The sequence below is a fragment of the Caretta caretta genome, chromosome 11 (assembly GCF_965140235.1).
Source record: "Caretta caretta isolate rCarCar2 chromosome 11, rCarCar1.hap1, whole genome shotgun sequence".
Classification (NCBI taxonomy): domain Eukaryota; kingdom Metazoa; phylum Chordata; order Testudines; family Cheloniidae; genus Caretta; species Caretta caretta.
The window spans coordinates 50,155,335-50,172,920 of record NC_134216.1 but is presented as its reverse complement, the minus strand read 5'-3'; the positions used below and the strand labels follow the sequence as shown (position 1 = coordinate 50,172,920).

At 43.7% G+C, this 17,586-nt stretch overlaps 1 protein-coding gene across 2 annotated transcripts in view; it reads right to left on the bottom strand.

Annotated features, from left to right (window-relative positions):
- FAM171B (family with sequence similarity 171 member B) overlaps positions 1-17,113 on the bottom strand; it is a 73,133-nt gene extending 56,020 nt beyond the window's left edge. For both annotated transcript variants that reach the window (XR_007359071.2, XM_048868829.2), the window contains exon 1: positions 16,761-17,113. Coding sequence is in view for 1 of the 2 variants with exons in the window: in XM_048868829.2 (XP_048724786.2) it covers positions 16,761-16,908 (148 nt within the window). In the remaining variant the exon portion in view is untranslated. The remainder of the gene's footprint in view (positions 1-16,760) is intronic.
- Positions 17,114-17,586: the final 473 nt, after the last annotated feature.

The window sequence follows — 17,586 nt, the reverse complement described above, 5'->3', positions numbered from 1 at the left end:
TTGCCACATTGTCTCCAAAGGGACTAAACTAGAAGTCCAGGGAGTCCACAACCAAGGTGGAGCTCTGGAGGAGCACATGTAAGCAATTGGGCAGGGGGGAGAGGAGCGCTGGGAGGTGACAGACACCATTTTGGGTCTCTGGCTCCTGAGTAGTGGCCCCCGACATCCCAATGAACGGCATCAGACAGGATGTTTGAGCTTATCTTAAGAACCCTGAGCGAGAAACTGTGACTAAACTCTATCCAGACCCAGCTGGCTTGGAAATGACTGGGTCCATTCACAACTAACTGGTGACCATACAGCATGGTTCTGGGCCAGGTTATAAGAATGCCAACCTTTTAATTATGTTTCTAGTAAATTAGCAAATGTGAGGGAGAAATACCTGAACTTCTGTAGAAGTACAGTATCCCATGCTGTACCTTATATAAGTATTTCATCCTTTCCGTCAACAGCGACAATGAATAGCTAAAAGTACTCACCGGCTAAGATAGGTGATATTTCAAACCAGGAGGGTAGTGAAGCACTGGAATGGGTTACCTTGGGAGGTGGTGGAATCTCCATCCTTAGAGGTTTTTAAGGCCCGGCTTGATAAAGTCTTGGCTCGGATGATTTAGTTGGTGTTGGTCCTGCTTTGAGCAAGGGATTGGACTAGATGACCTCCTGAGGTCTCTTCCAACTCTAATCTTCTATGATTCTATAGCAATTCTGCCTATTTTGCATTAGATACACACTCACAGATAATGGTCTTGTGCTTTGACAATCAGAGTGAAATTCCATTAAAAAACCAAACCAAACCAACCAACAAAAAAAGAAAAACAAAGTCAAGCACTCAAAAATCAGGAAGTGTCACTCGTAAAGTTGCCCCCTTGTATATATGCATTATGATTCAATCTTTAACAACACAATCGTATCCTTTATTTTCCATTATACCCCTGCCTTACTTAGTGCACAGGATGAAAACTGGGTCTGGTTTTATATATGTCTTGGGGATATGGAACATATTTTAGTAATCTCATGAGTTACCAGAAATTTTATTACAGTGTTATTAAGTTATTTGTGTAGTCTTCACTTTACCGAAAGCTCTATACTTTATCCAGTACATAAACTCTAGGTACATGACTGTGAAGTTATGCCCAGCATTTTAGTTACCGTAGTAATTTTGCTTTTGCTTTTTGATGTAACTCTTAAGTGCCACAGTTAGATATCCAGCTGCATGAGTTTTAGAACTTTGGCTATTATGATACCCAGAAGATTCACCCTCCTGAGTGCAAAGACGCAAAATGAAGGAGAAAAGAAAAACTATGGTCCAGGGAGCTTTCAACTACACAGGAATAATTTCTTCAGCACAAATAACATTTTCTGTAACCTTACTTAAATGGCTCAGCATTTCTGATGTAAATAATTAACCACATTACAGCAACAATTAAATAAGACCAGTTAGGTGTGGGATAAGATAAATTCATGTCCTGGACTGTTAAGAGAAACTGATCTAAAGTACTTTAATGAGCGAGTTCTGCCATCACAATCTGTAAAACATACTGACAGAGAACATCTCTGTACATATACTTCAAAGGATTAATTGTTTTTAAAAGGTGGCTTTTTCTCCTCCAGTCCCCTGCAGTTCTTACCTTTAAATCTGAGCTTTCATTTTTATACTGAATGACAATACAAGTCTGTCTTGTAATGAAGTGGATGGTATTATGAAGGAGTATCAAAAATATAATCCCCATACAACATTTTGGGGCTTTATAATAGTCTTGCATCAGAGTGCTGTACAGATACTAGCTTCAATATCTTGAAAAAGTTTTGACAAATGGTGGTTTCATAAATGGCATTCCTGTTATGAACGGTATGTATTTCCTTCTGACCATCTTCACAGAACCATAGAAGTTAGACGTGGAATGGAGCTATTAAATCATCTAGTCCCATCTTCCTGCCAATGCAGAGTTGCTTCTACAGTATATTTCCTAATATTGTCCACTCTGATATTTCTTTGTCCACCGAAGCATTTTCTTTGGGGGACAATTCCACACCTCAATAATCTTATAACATGTCTTTTTCTTACTATCATATTATGGGAGTGTTTTCCAGCATGATACAGGGTTTGGTCTAGATTGATTTTCATTAGCACTACTGGGTGTCAGGGTGGATAAAAGTGGATGATTTAACAACAATGGACTTCTTTATGTTAAATGAAACACTTTTTTTTTTAAATAATCCTATTTAAAATTAAATTTGAAATTGACAACCTACGTTAAGACCTGTATTTATAATCTATTAAAATCATTTAAATTATGTATTAAAAAACCCAAATATTAAGCAATGCATGTCTGTTGCCAAGATTTAAAGAAAGGCACTGCAAGGGGGAGGGGAGCTGATAAAGGGCTGCCGGTGGGTGCTCAGCACCCACCATTTTTCCCCAGGGGTGCTCCAGCCCCACAGCACCCACGGAGTCAGTGCCTATGAAACATTAGATGTGAGAGGATGAGATCTACATGTTCTAAAATCCTGAAGGACAGAAATTATCAGTTCAATTCACTAGCTACAGATACTTCCTACAGTTAATAATTTGTTTTGTTTTAAATGTAAAACATGTTTTGATAAACTTTTTCTTTCTTATGTATACAGGCCACTTACAGTATAATTTAATACAATAATTAATATGCTGTTTTTGTGAATTTAATTGAATTTGAAGAGATAGCTGTTGGTCTGTGCTGTGCTGACAAAGATATGCTCTAATAAATTTGTTAGTCTCTAAGGTGCCAAAAGTACTCCTGTTCTTTTTACATATATAGCTGTTTCTCAGACCACATCTATAGTATGGGGACTACTGCAACAAAGCTACAGTGCTGTAGCCATGCTAGCATAACCCCAGAGTGCAGACAGAGCCTACAGCGACAGAAGGGTATTTTTTCATTGCTATACCTCCCCTAGCGATGATAGCTCAGGTTGACGGGAAGCATTCTTCCATCAATCTATCTGCATCTACATCAGGGATTAGGCTGACAAAGCTACAGAGCTCAGGGGTAGGGATTTTTCACACCCCTGAGCAAAGCAGCTATCTGTATCTAAATCTTAAATGTATACCTCTCCTCACATTTTCTCTAGGACAACTGAGACACCAAGGGGTAGGAGGGACACACAGTAAAGCAGAAACGTAAAACAGAGAGTAACAGTGCTTCACTTCATTGCATTACCGAGTATGCCAATTTAAATAAAAGTGACTGAGCGCTGTAGGGACAGTGCACTAACGTATGGTGCCTTGTGAAAATCAGAATTCAGAGCTAGCGGCAAGTTCCATGCTTCCTTGGGGAAAAGGGACAGAGAGAAGGAAAGCTGCAAGAGTGACACTAATGAATTCTGGAGGGAGTAGCTTTCAGAATCTTTCTAGACCAGAGAATGCTGCTGTGATGCAGCACTTTTCGGGGAGGGATCACAGGGAAAGGAGGGAGCTCACAGAGGAATCCCAAAAGTGAATGCAAGTTAAGGATTCCTGAGCAATCTAGGTGGGGAAAAAAGGGTAATGCCACCCACACCAAAACTCTTGCTAACTCGGGATGTGGAAGATCCAAGTCTGATTCCTTGCGGCACCACAGGCTTCCTGCTGACCTTGAGTCAGTCACTTAGTCTCTGTGCCTAAGTCCCTCATCTATAAAATGTGGATTATAGTTAAGGCCCTACCAAATTCACAGTCCATTTTGATCAATTTCACGGCCAGATGGTTTTTAAATTGGTCAAGTTCACATTTTCAGATGTTTACATCTGAAATTTCATGGTGTTGTAACTGTAAGGGTTCCAACCCGAAAGGTACCCGAAGGTGGGTCTGTTCTCCCCACCTTTGCTCCCCCCTCAGCAGCCCTGCAGGGGAAAGACAAGTCCTTTCCCTCCCCAGCCTGGTGGGGGGACTTGTAACTTAGAGCCCCCTGGCTGGGATGTTCCCAGCAGCATAGGGGAGATCAGATTTCACAGTCCGTGACACGTTTTTCATGGTCATGAAATTGGTAGGGCCCTAATTGTTGTGTTTCCCTACCTCGCAGGGCTAGACACATCTCCAGTAGAATCTGGAATCTATTTTGAATAAACTTGCCTCTCTCAAATCTCAGCCTTAGTCTTCAGAAGTGATACCAGTCAGCTCTGTGTTTTTGGAGAACCAGGGCGCAGTATCTAGCTTGTCTGACTCATGAAAGACACCGCCCCACCACCAGTCTCTTCCTGAACAACACTGATCAGAGAAAAGAGGGGCTTTCAGAGAACACTAAAGGGCAGATGGGAGACACACTTAGATCCCTCCTGACAAGGGTGACAAGATTAAGACATCTCCATTAGCATTCAGAATGGAAAAAAGAGACAACTCCCCTAGCCTCATCTGCATGAAAGATGGGAGAGGGAGACATCTCAATTTATATACAGAATGGAGAACAAAGAACCGCACTGAACTCTGGGACCAGAAAAGCAGGGACGCACTGCATCATGGGAATCTCCGCTCCAGATGTTAATGAACCTATGCCTGCACACACGCAGCTCAGCAATTATCAGACCAATTCTAGTAGTAAATCCTTGATTGATATCCAAAATACTGAAGCAGCCTAGCTGCATTGTGAGCTCCCTGGAAGAAAACACCACCCATAGCCAAGAGTGATCAGCTCCTATTGTCTAGCCTAAAGAAAACTCTTAAGTCATCAAAAAGAAAAGGAGTACTTGTGGCACCTTAGAGACTAACCAATTTATTTGAGCATGAGCTTTCGTGAGCTACAGCTCACTGAGCTGTAGCTCACGAAAGCTCATGCTCAAATAAATTGGTTAGTCTCTAAGGTGCCACAAGTACTCCTTTTCTTTTTGCGAATACAGACTAACACGGCTGTTCCTCTGAAACCTGTCTTAAGTCATCAGTTTACATAAACAAATCTAGTGTTCTCCCTTGAACCACTGTATTTTCTCTACAAAAACCCCTACCTATGCCCAAGTAAGTGTTCTGATGCTTAGATCCAAACTATGCATGAGTTCCACTAGGAATCCATCTTCTCCTGACTGATCATGCTGGGGGCTCTGCCTGTCTCCAGCACTCAGGACCCTGAGCTACCACCATCACCTGGGAACCCCGACCAGTTCAAGCCTCATGGAGTGGGTGAGATCCCCCTCTTTCTTGGTTTTCCTTTCTACCCTTAGGTATTACATTATTAAAGGTTATGCTATGTTGGTTTATCCCTCCTTGTGTAGTTATCACTATTATTCAATAAATAACTTTTATGGTTAAGCTGGTTGCTTCTCTTTCTCTCTCTCTCTCTGCACTTTACTCTTTTGGGTTTTAGCTTCCCCCATTTACTCTGCAGCAATGCCTCTTTTACCTAAGCTAAAGATCCTTGTAGCACCCCAAAATACTGTGGGGTTTGCTCATCAAGTGGGTTACTACCAGTACAATCGTGATGTGAAAGTGGGATAGGGACGTGTTAAACCTGTGGCACATAAGGGGGTCTGGGGCAGGTGAAAGTGCTGCTCAGACCACCCTACTGAGACCAGGAGCACATAAGGATGACAGCTTGAAGGTGCTGCTTAACCCAGCCCATTGAGTACAGGGACATATAAGGGGATCAGGTTGAGAATGCTGATTGACCCGGTCCTCTCAGACTTGCTCTGTTAGTGTGTGTGTGCCCGCATATTCATCTAGTTCTAGGGCTGGAGGAACCCAGCTCCAGGGAACCTAGGTCCTGCAGAATAGCTCCATTGGGAGAGGACTTGCAGAAGGAAGGAGCAGAGCTCCATATGAACACACAAGTGAAACAAGCAGTACATTAATAGAATTACAGAACCCCCCCTGCCCTCCAAAGAGCAACCCTAATAAATGAGCATACCCCAAATTAACAGGCATATCTGGTAACAGAAGTTTTCCTCTACTAACAACTAATTCATAGATAAAACACACGCCCAATTACCTCCTTGCTCTTCACTGAGGAAATTAATGCCAATTTGGGCTTCTTGAATCACACTGGAACATTGGTGCTACTACTGTTCAGTATGATGGTCCTCAAATTTTCAGTACAACTGAATTGTTTATAATAATTCTCCTTTCTTTCGCCCCTCACTACTTCACTGTCACAGATTGCTTATATCTCCTACCAACTTTCCCTTTTCAAATATTGATTTTTTTGTTTCAGTTTTTGGGTTCACCTTTCCCATGATTGCTCCTGACAGCTGAGCAATCACCCTTCATAAAACACACAGAAAATAAGCCTCCCTCCACATATATTCCCTCTTCTCCATTATATGTTCCTGTCTCATATTCCACATGTCATATCACCTCTCAATTTCTTCCCTAACTTAAACATCTTATCTCATTCCTTTATTGCACTATTCTCCTGTCTCCAGTCTACTAGGTTTTATAGTTTCATCCAATCTCCTCCTGTGCTGTGCTACTATAGTCACTGACAATTATCTTCTCTTGCCATTTCTAATAACTTGAGCGCTCTGAATACGGGTCCTGAATAAATGGAAAACCACTATATATAAAATTGTGTTTCCCCCCTCTACTTACTTAAGAAACTAGAACTAAAAATGCCAGCAAGAATCGTATTTTAGAGAATAGCAATGAGCTTCCACACAACAATGTGCATTCAGAACTTGTTTCTGGAGGCAGCAGGGGTTAGTACCTTGCATTGTGTTCAATGACATCTTCTGTCTGTGGTGAGAACTGTACCGAACTTCAGTAATTCCACTTGAAACCAGGTGCAGATTTGCCAAAAGGTTCATGTTATTTATCTGGAAATGCATATTGGTGCCTATCTTCAACTGCCTTGGCACCCTACATTCCTAAACGCTACACAAAAACAAAACATTAGCCTTTTAACTCAGGGCTGCAAGGCACCCTCCCCCACCCCATAATAAATTTAAAAAACCCGCAATTCCTGATTTCATCAGTAATCTTTCAAAGGCTTGAATATATAAGTCTTATCACACTGCACCCGGACACTGGCTAAACTCTGGCTCCAATGACCCTCCACTGAAAAAGCCAAGCTGCCAGTGGAAAGTTTAACCCCAGAAATGACGGCAAGAGACAATGGATCTTAATTTCTGTGATAGGAATTATGCCGGCTGGCCGCATCAATAGTCCCTAATTTGACAGCCCTGACCTCATGAGCAAGGCCCCATGTCCTATGCAATTATGCAGCCAGGAAAACGGCTGCACAATTTCCTTCTTTCTACAGATGCTTTCTACACCCTTAAGAAACCAATCCGAAGAAAGATCTGTCCTTTTGAGAATGTGCTACCAATTTTTTTCAAAATATTTAATTTGGGAGTATAAGGATGGCCTGACAGGGTGGGGCTGAAGAGGGAAAGCCGGAGCAGGAGCCCAGAACAAACTATGGAGGCAAACAGAATGGCTATAGAGTTGAGCTGCCATATAGGAAGCAGCAACCTGTGGGTAGCTACACAGTCAATTCAATAAGACTTGGTTGGTATGACAAGCAGGCTGGTTTGATTTAAATCAGCCAGCAAGAAACGTGATTTAAACCATTGATTTTAATCATGGTTTGCAATTGAACTTTTCAGTTATTTTCCTAAAGAAAGGTTGATTCTCATTGGTTGATAATCATTAAATCATTAAAAGAAAAGGAGTACTTGTGGCACCTTAGAGACTAACCAATTTATTTGAGCATAAGCTTTCGTGTAGCTCACGAAAAGCATTAGCTTTTTGCAAATACAGACTAACACGGCTGTTACTTTGAAACCTGTCATTAAATCATTGCAATCTAGTACTTCTTTTTGCTAACCAGAAGGATACACTATATTGATACCCATTTGTTTCAGCAATTACATAGCTTAACATATATTTACTCATATTCTTAATTTTTACTTTTTTATTATGTTAGAAAATGGTGAATGATGTGTTACTATTTACTAGATTTGCATCAAACTATCTGGATGGAAATAGGAATTAAATTAAAAACGCACAAATGCATTTTAAATTTAGTTTTACTGAACTGTTAAACAATCTTAAGTGTGCTGGACATGTAAGGGGAAAAAAGTTAATCAAAACGTGTTTTACATTTAAAACTAACTGATTTATTAAGCAAAGGAGGTATTCTCTGTAGTTAGTGAATTGAAATTATTGTTTCTGGTCACCCTTTAGAACTAGTAGAGCACATCCTCTCACACCTAACTTGTATTCATAGATTGGAAAGGAAAAACAAGCTTTCCTACCTCTTCAACTTCCATTGAGGGTCTCAGTTCTGAATGGACTAGTCTGCAAAAAACTGTCAAAAGCTATTTTAGAACTTCAGAAAACACTGGTTCTAGTTGCTTAGCCAGTAACTTCCGTCAGCTCAGTAGTCTGACTTGCTTTAAAACTTTGGCAACAAATATGAACTGTTTAATGTTATTTTTGTGTAATTTAAATTTAATTTAAATTTAAATAGATTCTAATACACTTAGGCCTTAACATCAGTTATCATAAGTCCATTTAAAATTTAATTTGAAATTATTTTTAAAACAAAAGTATTTTTAAAAAATCTCATATAAATCAAAAAGACTTTGTGATGCATGGCTAGAAAGTGTTACACATCCCGTAAAATAAATGGCTCAAATTCAACCCTTAAAGACATGTGGAAAGATAATGTTTGTGGTTTTGCGTATTTACATGTATATGGGTAATGGTCAACAATGTAATCAACAGTCCCTGTCTATGCTGTATTCTGATAATTCAGGTATCAAAAGAACACCCTAGCATTTAAATGAATTGTGAATATGGGATCTCTCTGTATTCATCTCTCTTTGAAATGTGTAGCAAATTATGTGTGAATGGTGGAGGAACAAGCCAATCTCGTATGTTAATTATATAGCAAAGTACAGGTGATGGATCTCCTTCAAAGTCATCCAAATTATCTTTTGTTCCCAAGGAACGCCCAACTTGTCAAAGAGGACATGAAATTGTATAAAATATCCTTGGGTCCCAATTCTGTCATCTCAGATCTGCTTGAGACTTCATACAGGGGAAGCTTAGGCATAAGGACTGAGATCCCAGTCCTAAATTGGAACACCCTGCAATGACTTCGGACTGTAACTATGAACTATTTCTGAAAGAACTCTTTGCAACTACAAAGCTCACCATCTCTGCTATGAATCTGAACCTCAATGAATTGAACTCACGTCCGTATGCATATTAATCTTTTAACCATACTTTCTGTTTTTTTAAATAAATTTTAGTTTAGTTAATAAGAATTATCTGAAGCGTGTATTTGGGTAAGATCTGAAACATTAATTAACCTGGGAGGTAATGTGTCCGATCCTTTGGGATTGGTAGAACCTTTTCTTTTTTATGATGAAATAAGATGAAATAAGATTTTCAGAAATCATCATATTTGACTTAGGTACCTGAATGGTGGCCTGAGGCCGGATCACTTTAAGGGAACTGTGTTGTTTGCCTCCTGAATAACCAGTGAGGTAATTAAGAAGCTGTTCTATGCTGGTTTAGTAAATCTAAGTATTGGACTATCCACCAGCTTTTTGGGGATTTTCTGCCCCATTCTATACAACAGTTCATCCTAATTGAGTGACCTCAGCTGGCCCCCACTAGGACCCTGGTCACAGACTTATTTAAAAAAGAAAAAATCAATTAGATTTATCCACCTGCTGACAAGCTATACAAGTGTTTCCAACATGTAAGAAAAAGATGGATCCCTTTTCAGATATTTCTCAGAGTCAGACTGGACCCATCCTAGAAAGGGGCGGACACTGTGTTTGGAGTTTGATCCCCTCAGTCCATTTGTTGTTACTGTCCATTCCTGAACCAGAAGTATATTGCTATGCCACGCAATGCCATCTTTTTTTTTCCTTCCAGGCTCAGCCACAGTGTTTTATTCATCGGTTGTTGATGAGATGTCTTATGAATCCTGACCATTGAAAGGAATGTCTTTCTTGTGCTTCCTTGTATCTGGGACACTGGAGTACAAAGTGTTGCTTTATCTCAGTATTTCCTCTGCCACATTGCCTCCTCTCTGGATTTAAATGATTTTGTGCCTCCCAAATTCCTCCTCTATTTACTGATCATTGATTAGATTTTTAGTGAGAGTCTGCTGTGGTGATGTAATGTGATGGTTCTGTGCAGGTGTCTAACAGTCAAGCTTGTGGTTATTTTTTGATTTACTCTCCCAATTGACTCATAAATTAGTGTGATAGATGCTGTTCTAACAATGAGCATTTTTGGTTTTGATAGCTTGCTCTGGTGGTCAGGGGGTTCGAGTTGTTGAGCCTTCGGAATTATGACAAGTAGGAATGCACTGTGTTTTCATTTGAATCTATTTTTTGATTTTGTGGTGGAAGGAGTATTTACCACTTTGGTTGAGATATCACTAGAAGCTGAATATTGTTTTCCACATGTTAATTAGTTGAGGGAATTGGCTCAGTTCTGCTCTGGCTTGCCTCTCTCCCTGGGCTTCAGAGCCTGAGTGCAACTTCAAAGCACTGTTTACACAGCTATTTTTAGAGTGAAAGCCCCAGCTCAAGTCTGTAGACTGGTCTGCGATGCTCAGTTCTGTAGCTTGTGTAGAGGTACCGTGAGAGCCCAAATTTCTTGTCTTGCAATGTGACGGGAAGGTTCTTTCTTTTTAACTCTCTGCTCTAAGGCTGAGGGGTGGTGGGGATGGCCTGCAGTGGACAGACATATGGCCAGTCCTTTGTTTGTTCATTCTGTGATTTCTCATGAGTGGGGTAGGCCCACATGACTGGACGGGTGCCTGTAGTTGATTTTTGAAAGCTGAACAAACTAATAACAGTTAAGGTATGTTAAAAGAACATTTTTTAGATTACGAAGTCAAGCAATCAAAACTTAGAGCCAGAATTAAGGTTACCTGTGCAACCTCAATTCACCCCCTGACCCACCTTGTGCAATATGAGATAGTCTTTAAATACAGTATTACATACTATTTTTTCCCCACAGGAGCCCTCATTTATTGCACAGAATAGACCATGCTGTGGGGATGAAACAGATATTTATTTTTATCCTTATCATTCAATTAGTGGCCCGACTCATTTACTGCACATCATCCAAAGTCTGTATTTTACAGAATTATTCATTTTCTCAACATCGTCAGAGTAATGGAGTGCCTCACAAACATTAATTAATTGACCTCCATATCTGCCTTGCAAGGTAAGAGATTATCCCCATTTTACAAATGGGAAAACTGAGACAAATCTTTGCCTGAGATCAAAGCCATGGGTAGAACTCTCAGTCCTGAGCTCATTCCCCCAGACCTCACTTCCTTTCTGACAGAGATGTTGAGCATTCACAGCTCCCACTGACTTCAATTGCAGTGCTCAGCATTTCTACAGATCTGACCCCAGGTGTCTCAAGTTGGGCACACAGAAAATGAGGAATACACAAAATCTTTGGAGCAGAGACAATCTTTCTGGTCTGTATTTGTACAGCACCGAGGAGAGTCCTGGTCTATTACTCGGGCTTCTAGGTGTTACTGCAATTGAAATAAATAATATTATGAGTGGCCATCTGCCAAAATAATGGTTCAAGTGGCGAACTCAGCATCACATAGGAAATCTGTGACAGAGGGAGAGAGATAAGCCATAAGCTCCATCCCTCTCTCTTCCTGTTAGGCCTGTGACTTGTTCTCTACACATCTTCTAACTTATAGAGAAAATAAGGGAGGAACCTTACAAACAGCCTCATTCACTTATATAACCCTTACTGATTCCCTGAATACTACCCATCCTGTGCACACTGCAGCAATATGAACATATGTCTACCATAGTTCTTTAATACAATTCTTTAGGTTTTTTTAAACAGGAAAAAAAGTAAAATACAAATTCTATTATACACAACCATACATTTGTATGGTGAGCTTAAACAAAAATGGAAGCTTACAAGTGGAAACTTGGACAGATGACTAGGGAGGAGTATAAAAACATTGCTCGAGCATGCAGGGGTAATCAGGAAGGCTAAAGCACAATTTGAGTTGCAGCTAGCAAGGGATGTGAAAGGAACAAGGAGGGTTTCTACAGGTATGTTAGCAACAAGAAGGTGATCAAGGAAAGTATGGGACCCTTACTGAATGGGGGAGACAACCTAGTGATGTCAATGGGTAGTGATCAACGGCTCAATGTCTAGTTGGCAGCCAGTATCAAGCAGAATGCTTTAGGAGTTGGTCCTGGGGCCGGTTTTGTTCAACATCTTCATTAATAATCTGGATGATGGGATGGATTGCACCCTCAGCAAGTTCACAAATGACACTAAGCTGGGAGGACAGGTAGATATGCTGGAGGGTAGGGATAGGGTCCAGAGAGACCTAGACCAGGGTGGCCAACCTGAGCCTGAGAAGGAGCCAGAATTTACCAATGTATGTTGCCAAAGAGCCACAGTAATGTGTCAGCAGCCCCCCCATGAGCTCCTCCACCCCCATCCAAGCACCTCCTACCCACCGGCAGCCTCACCGATCAGTGTCTTCTGCTCCCTCCCTGCACTTCCCAATTAGCTGTTTTGTGGGGTGCAGGAGGCTCTGGGGCGGACGAGCAAGGACACTGCACGCTCAGGGGAGGGAAGGGGTAGAGTGAGGGCAGGGCCTGTGGCAGAGCCAGGGGTTGAGCAGTGAGTACTCCTTGGCACACTGGAAAGTTGGTGCCTGTAGCTCCAACCCCGGAGTCAGTGCCTATACAAGGAGCCGCATATTAACTTCTGAAGAGCCGCACGTGGCTCCGGAGCCACAGTTTGGCCACCCCTGACCTAAATAAATTGGAGGATTGGGCCAAAAGAAATCTGATGAGGTTCAACAAGGACAAGTGCAGAGTCCTGCACTTAGGATGGAAGAATCTCATGCACTGCTACAGGCTGGGGACTGACTGGCTAAGCAGCAGTTCTGCAGAAAAGGACCTGGATATTACAGTGGACCAGAAGCTGGATATGAGTCAGCAGTATGCCCTTGTTGCCAAGAAGGCCAACAGCATATTGGGCTGCATTAGTAGGAGCACTGCCAGCAGATCGAGGGAAGTGATTATTCCACTCTATTCGGCACTGGTGAGGCCACATCTGGAGTAGTGTGCGCAGTTTTGGGCCCCCCACTACAGAAAGGATGTGGACAAATTGGAGAGTGTCCAGTAGAGGACAACAAAAATGATTAGGGGGTTGGGGCACATGACTTACAAGGAAAGGCTGAGGGAACTGGGCTTATTTAGTCTGCAGAAGAGAAGAGTGAGGGGAAATTTGGTAGTAGCCTTCAACTACAAGAAGGGGGGTCTCAGAGAAGATGAAGCGAAGCTATTCTCGGTGGTGGCAGATGACAGAACAAGGACCAATGGTCTCAAGTTGCAGTGGGGAAGGTCTAGGTTGGATATTAGGAAAAAACTATTTTACTAGGAGGGTGGTGAAGCACTAGAATGGGTTACCTAGGGAGGTGGTAGAATCTCCATCTTCAGAGGCTTTTAAGGCCCGGCTTGACAAAGCCCTGGCTGGGCTGATTTAGTTGGGGGTTGGTCCTGCTTTGAGCAGGGGGTTGAACTAGATGACCTCCTGAGGTCTCTTCCAACCCTAATCTTCTATGATTCCCAATGCCTCCTTTATGTCACATCAATAGAATCTGAACCCTGAAACTGGAGCACTACAACTCACGCTTTGACCACTTGAGCTACCAGACTAAGTATTTCAATAAAATGCTATTGTGCTAGAGGACAATGGGCCTCTGAAGCCACATGCTTAACCTGGAGTGGTGGTGGTGGTGGAGGGGGTAAAGTAGAACCCAATCCAACTCTCCCCTCTCTCGTTCAGGAGTCTGGGGAAGCTCCTTCCTCCTTCGGTGGAAAGGTTACCAGGGCAACGTGATGGGTTAAAGAACACAGCCAAGTCCAGCCCAGTTCTTTTTTACCTCCTGGAAAGATTGTCTGCTCCTGGGGCTCCCAGTGCAGTGTGTGCTCCTGCTGCAGCAGCATGGGACCAGTGCTTTAGAATGTTCATGTTCAGTTATTCTGCTGCCTGGACATTGCTGGTCATGGAAGTGACAGAAGGAAAATTACCATTTTCAGCAGCTGATAATTCAGCTAAATCTGAACAGAATTTCACAGGACAAAGAAAAGATTTATTTCTGGCCCCAAGGCTTTCTTCTTGTTGAATTTCAGTGGCTCATTGTGAACAATTAAGTGTTAGAGAATCTTGAAAAAATGTCACAAATGTTATGATAAACAAATCTTATGACAGACAACCTAAATATAAAGCTGGCTACCAAACTGCCTAATTCTCAAGTAAAGAATGATAGTTTAGTCACAGCTATTTAAAGGCAATATATGGTTACATAAATTGGACCAAGATCATTTCTAAAACAGACAACTGGAACAGTAGCTGAAGACTGAGACACACACTAACAGAGCTGTGAATATATTTAAACAGTACCTAGTCAGTGCATTCAATCACTTTGATGAATGGTAGTTGGCTTGGACTGTCAACAGGAAATGTGCACCAAACTGCCTTAGACTTTTTTTTTTTTTTTAAAGCCCAGCCATCAAGAATTTTTATTTAAAATAAAACCAAATAGAATCAGCGAAGAATGTGGTGCCATTTATTTTTCTGTGAGTGACTTGACAGAAAAATAAATGTCTTATAAATAAAAAGTTTACCACACAAACCAGTAATGTTGACACAATCTTTTAACTTGGGCTAGGGTGAATGGTAAATATTTTCCATTAAAAATTGGGAGGGAAAATACAGGAATTTTTGTTTTTCTTCTAAAGCTAAATGACAACAATGCAGTTTTCAGTTCCCACATCTTAGCCTTTTTTTCCCCCTTTGCCTACATTAAAAGGTTTCTGAAAAACAAAAATGTTTTGATTTTCTGTAGAAAAACAAATGTGTGGCATCAAAAAAAATTTTTTCAACCCCTTTCTCTCTCAAGCTTTCCTGATATTTGTTTAATTATTTCATTAGCGATTGTAGATGGAAAAGGAACAAATCCCCAGATCTACAACAATAACCATGAATTGTATTCATGTTCGACAGAAACTTTTTCCTTTCTGTATGCATGTTCTAGTGGGTATAAAATAAGTGTTTCCAGCTCTACAATTGACCTATCTGTACAATCAGTCTAACACTTGGACATACTTCACATGGGCTTCATTTCAGCAAAGCACTTAAGCACACGCATAAATTTAAACATATAGTTAGGTCTGCTAGGCAGTATTCAGTGCCTGACTGGACTGAACTGAACTGAAGCTAAATCTGTGCTTATTTGCTAAAATGAGGCCATGATAATACAAAGGCTTAAATAATGTTTGGACACATTTTGAAATCCTTAGATGAAAGCCAGTATGACAAGTACAAATTTTTTTAGGCTGATTTCGGAAGATAGATGTGTAGAAAAGAGTCTTTTAATCAGAAATATTTTTTTAAAACCGTATTGACTGGTTCCCTGATTCTGCACCTGGGTCTATCTACATGGATTCAATTGCAGGATTGAGACCTTCATTTGTGAAATAACTACATTGTTCTACATTCACAATCGTTGGGAAAATTAACAGATTTTTTTGTTCCACAGAGTGCATGTGAAAACAAATGAGCTCACAGATTGTGCCACTCATTTGAGAGATTTAAGAAGCCTACAAATGCATCATCCATTACATTAATCTAGCGATTACTGCCTGCATATAGGAATTCACCAAGGCACACTTTCCTGAACAGCATTATCCAGTCACTTAAAGGACCATCTCCGGCTATCAGTAGGTCAAAGCAACCACATAGCTGAAGGGATACATTCCTCCCTCCCACCCTGCAACAACATGTTATAGTATCCGCACAGTAAAGAGATCCAGCGATAGCAAAGATGGATTCTGTTTAGGTGTTAGGAACTAATACGGATCTACTATCTGCTTCCCTAAAAAACACTTTTTTCGGGCTTCGGAAAAATAAAATGTTCCACTCTTTGCGTAAGCAACTTGAAGCTGTATTTTCACAAATTCAGTCATCACTGAGGTGTCGCAGATCGCAGCCAGCAGTGTGTGTCGGCCCGGAGTGCTAACACAAGCAGTTTAAAACGATGCTGAACCTGCCTCAATCCCAAACCCGTTTTTCGCACGGCGCAGGATGAAAACACCAGGCGGGGGTGGAGGGGAATAAAGACCACCGGGACACGTAATTTCTCCCAAGCCACGCAGAAACCTAGATGTGTCTTATGGAGACTAATCATGACGCCTTCTTTTCCACTCCCACAAAAATACTGTGTCACCCTTCCCTTGGGACCAATTTTGTTTTTCAGACAAGAAAAAGCTAAGTCATGGCCTTTTCAGCGCTGGGTGCTGGGACAGCTGCGGAGAAAGGTCCATTCAAAGGCTCCCACGGGCTCTGCCTCCGGGCGAGCCCCAAGTCGGGCAGCTGCTGCTGCGACCTGCCAGGCCAGCGAGCCGGGAGAAGGGGGCTGGGAGGGGGAAGGAAGAGCAGCTCCTTCGAGGCGACTTCACGTGCCCCAGAGCCGTGAAAGAGGCTTCGCTGGACACGCAGCGGCCACGACCCTGCCCCAGCAACCCGCTCCGCGCAGCGCATGCACAGGCGTGTCCGGGCAGCCCCCGGGGGCAGGGGGAGGGCTCTGCAGGGGAGCGGTGCAACCTCCGGGGGTAGGGGCGAGCGCCCGGCCCCGCACCCGGGGGTCCAGCGGAGGGCGGGCTGGGGCGATCTCCCAGGGGAAAGCGGCAGGTGCGCTCCCGGGCATGGGGCAGCGCCGGTGCCATCTCCCCGGGGCAGGTGGCCGGGGCGCGAAGGCGCGGCGGGGTAGCGGGGACGGTACCTGCAGTGGCCGCGGAGGGTGCCCCGGGGCGGCTGCGGCTCAGCTCGGCGGGGCTGGTGGCGGCGGCGGGGAGCAGCCGCCCCCGGAGCAGCAGCGCGGCCGCCAGCGCCAGCAGCAGGGAGGGGAAGCGCCCGCACAGCCCCGGCATGGCCAGCGGGCAGCGGAGGCATATTGCGGGCGAGGCGGCGGAGGCGGGGGCCGGCAGCTCCCTGCTGCCCGCCCGGCTGCGGCGGCTGCCGGAGGAGGATGGCGGGGCGGGAGGCGGCCCGCGCCCCCTGCACAGACACACGTGACGGAGGGGGCGGGAGCCCAGCGGGGGAGCGCGGCCCGGCTCGCCCCAGCCCCCCACAGGGGCTCGCCGGGCTGCCCCGGCCGGCCGCCGCCGCGCGGGAAGCTGAAGCTGGGCAGAGTCTGGCTGGGAGCCGGGATTCGTCGCCAGGGCCCTGCTGCAGCCCTGGCGCCTGTCAGAGCAAGCGGGGGAGGTGCTAAAACGTCCGCTGGTGGGGGCGGGGGGGTGTGACCGCCATGGCCCCTTGCGAGGTAGGGAAGCTCTGACTTCCCTGACGCCGCTCAGATCCAAGTGTGAGTTAATACCTGCCCCGCCCCTGTTAAACCCCCCCGGGGTGTGGGCGACCCTGGGCCTGCCCGCTGCAGCTGAGCTCAGCGCCGCTCAGTACACTTCTTGGGAGCCGGAGTCTGCCCCCTCCCCCTTCACTGCCACTCAAGGGGACCTGGCCCCCCAACCAGGCCCACCGGTCACGGCTCAGGTCTAAGCCAAGCACCCTCAGGCCCCCGGCTTGCTACGTCTTTTGGTTTGACAGCAAGT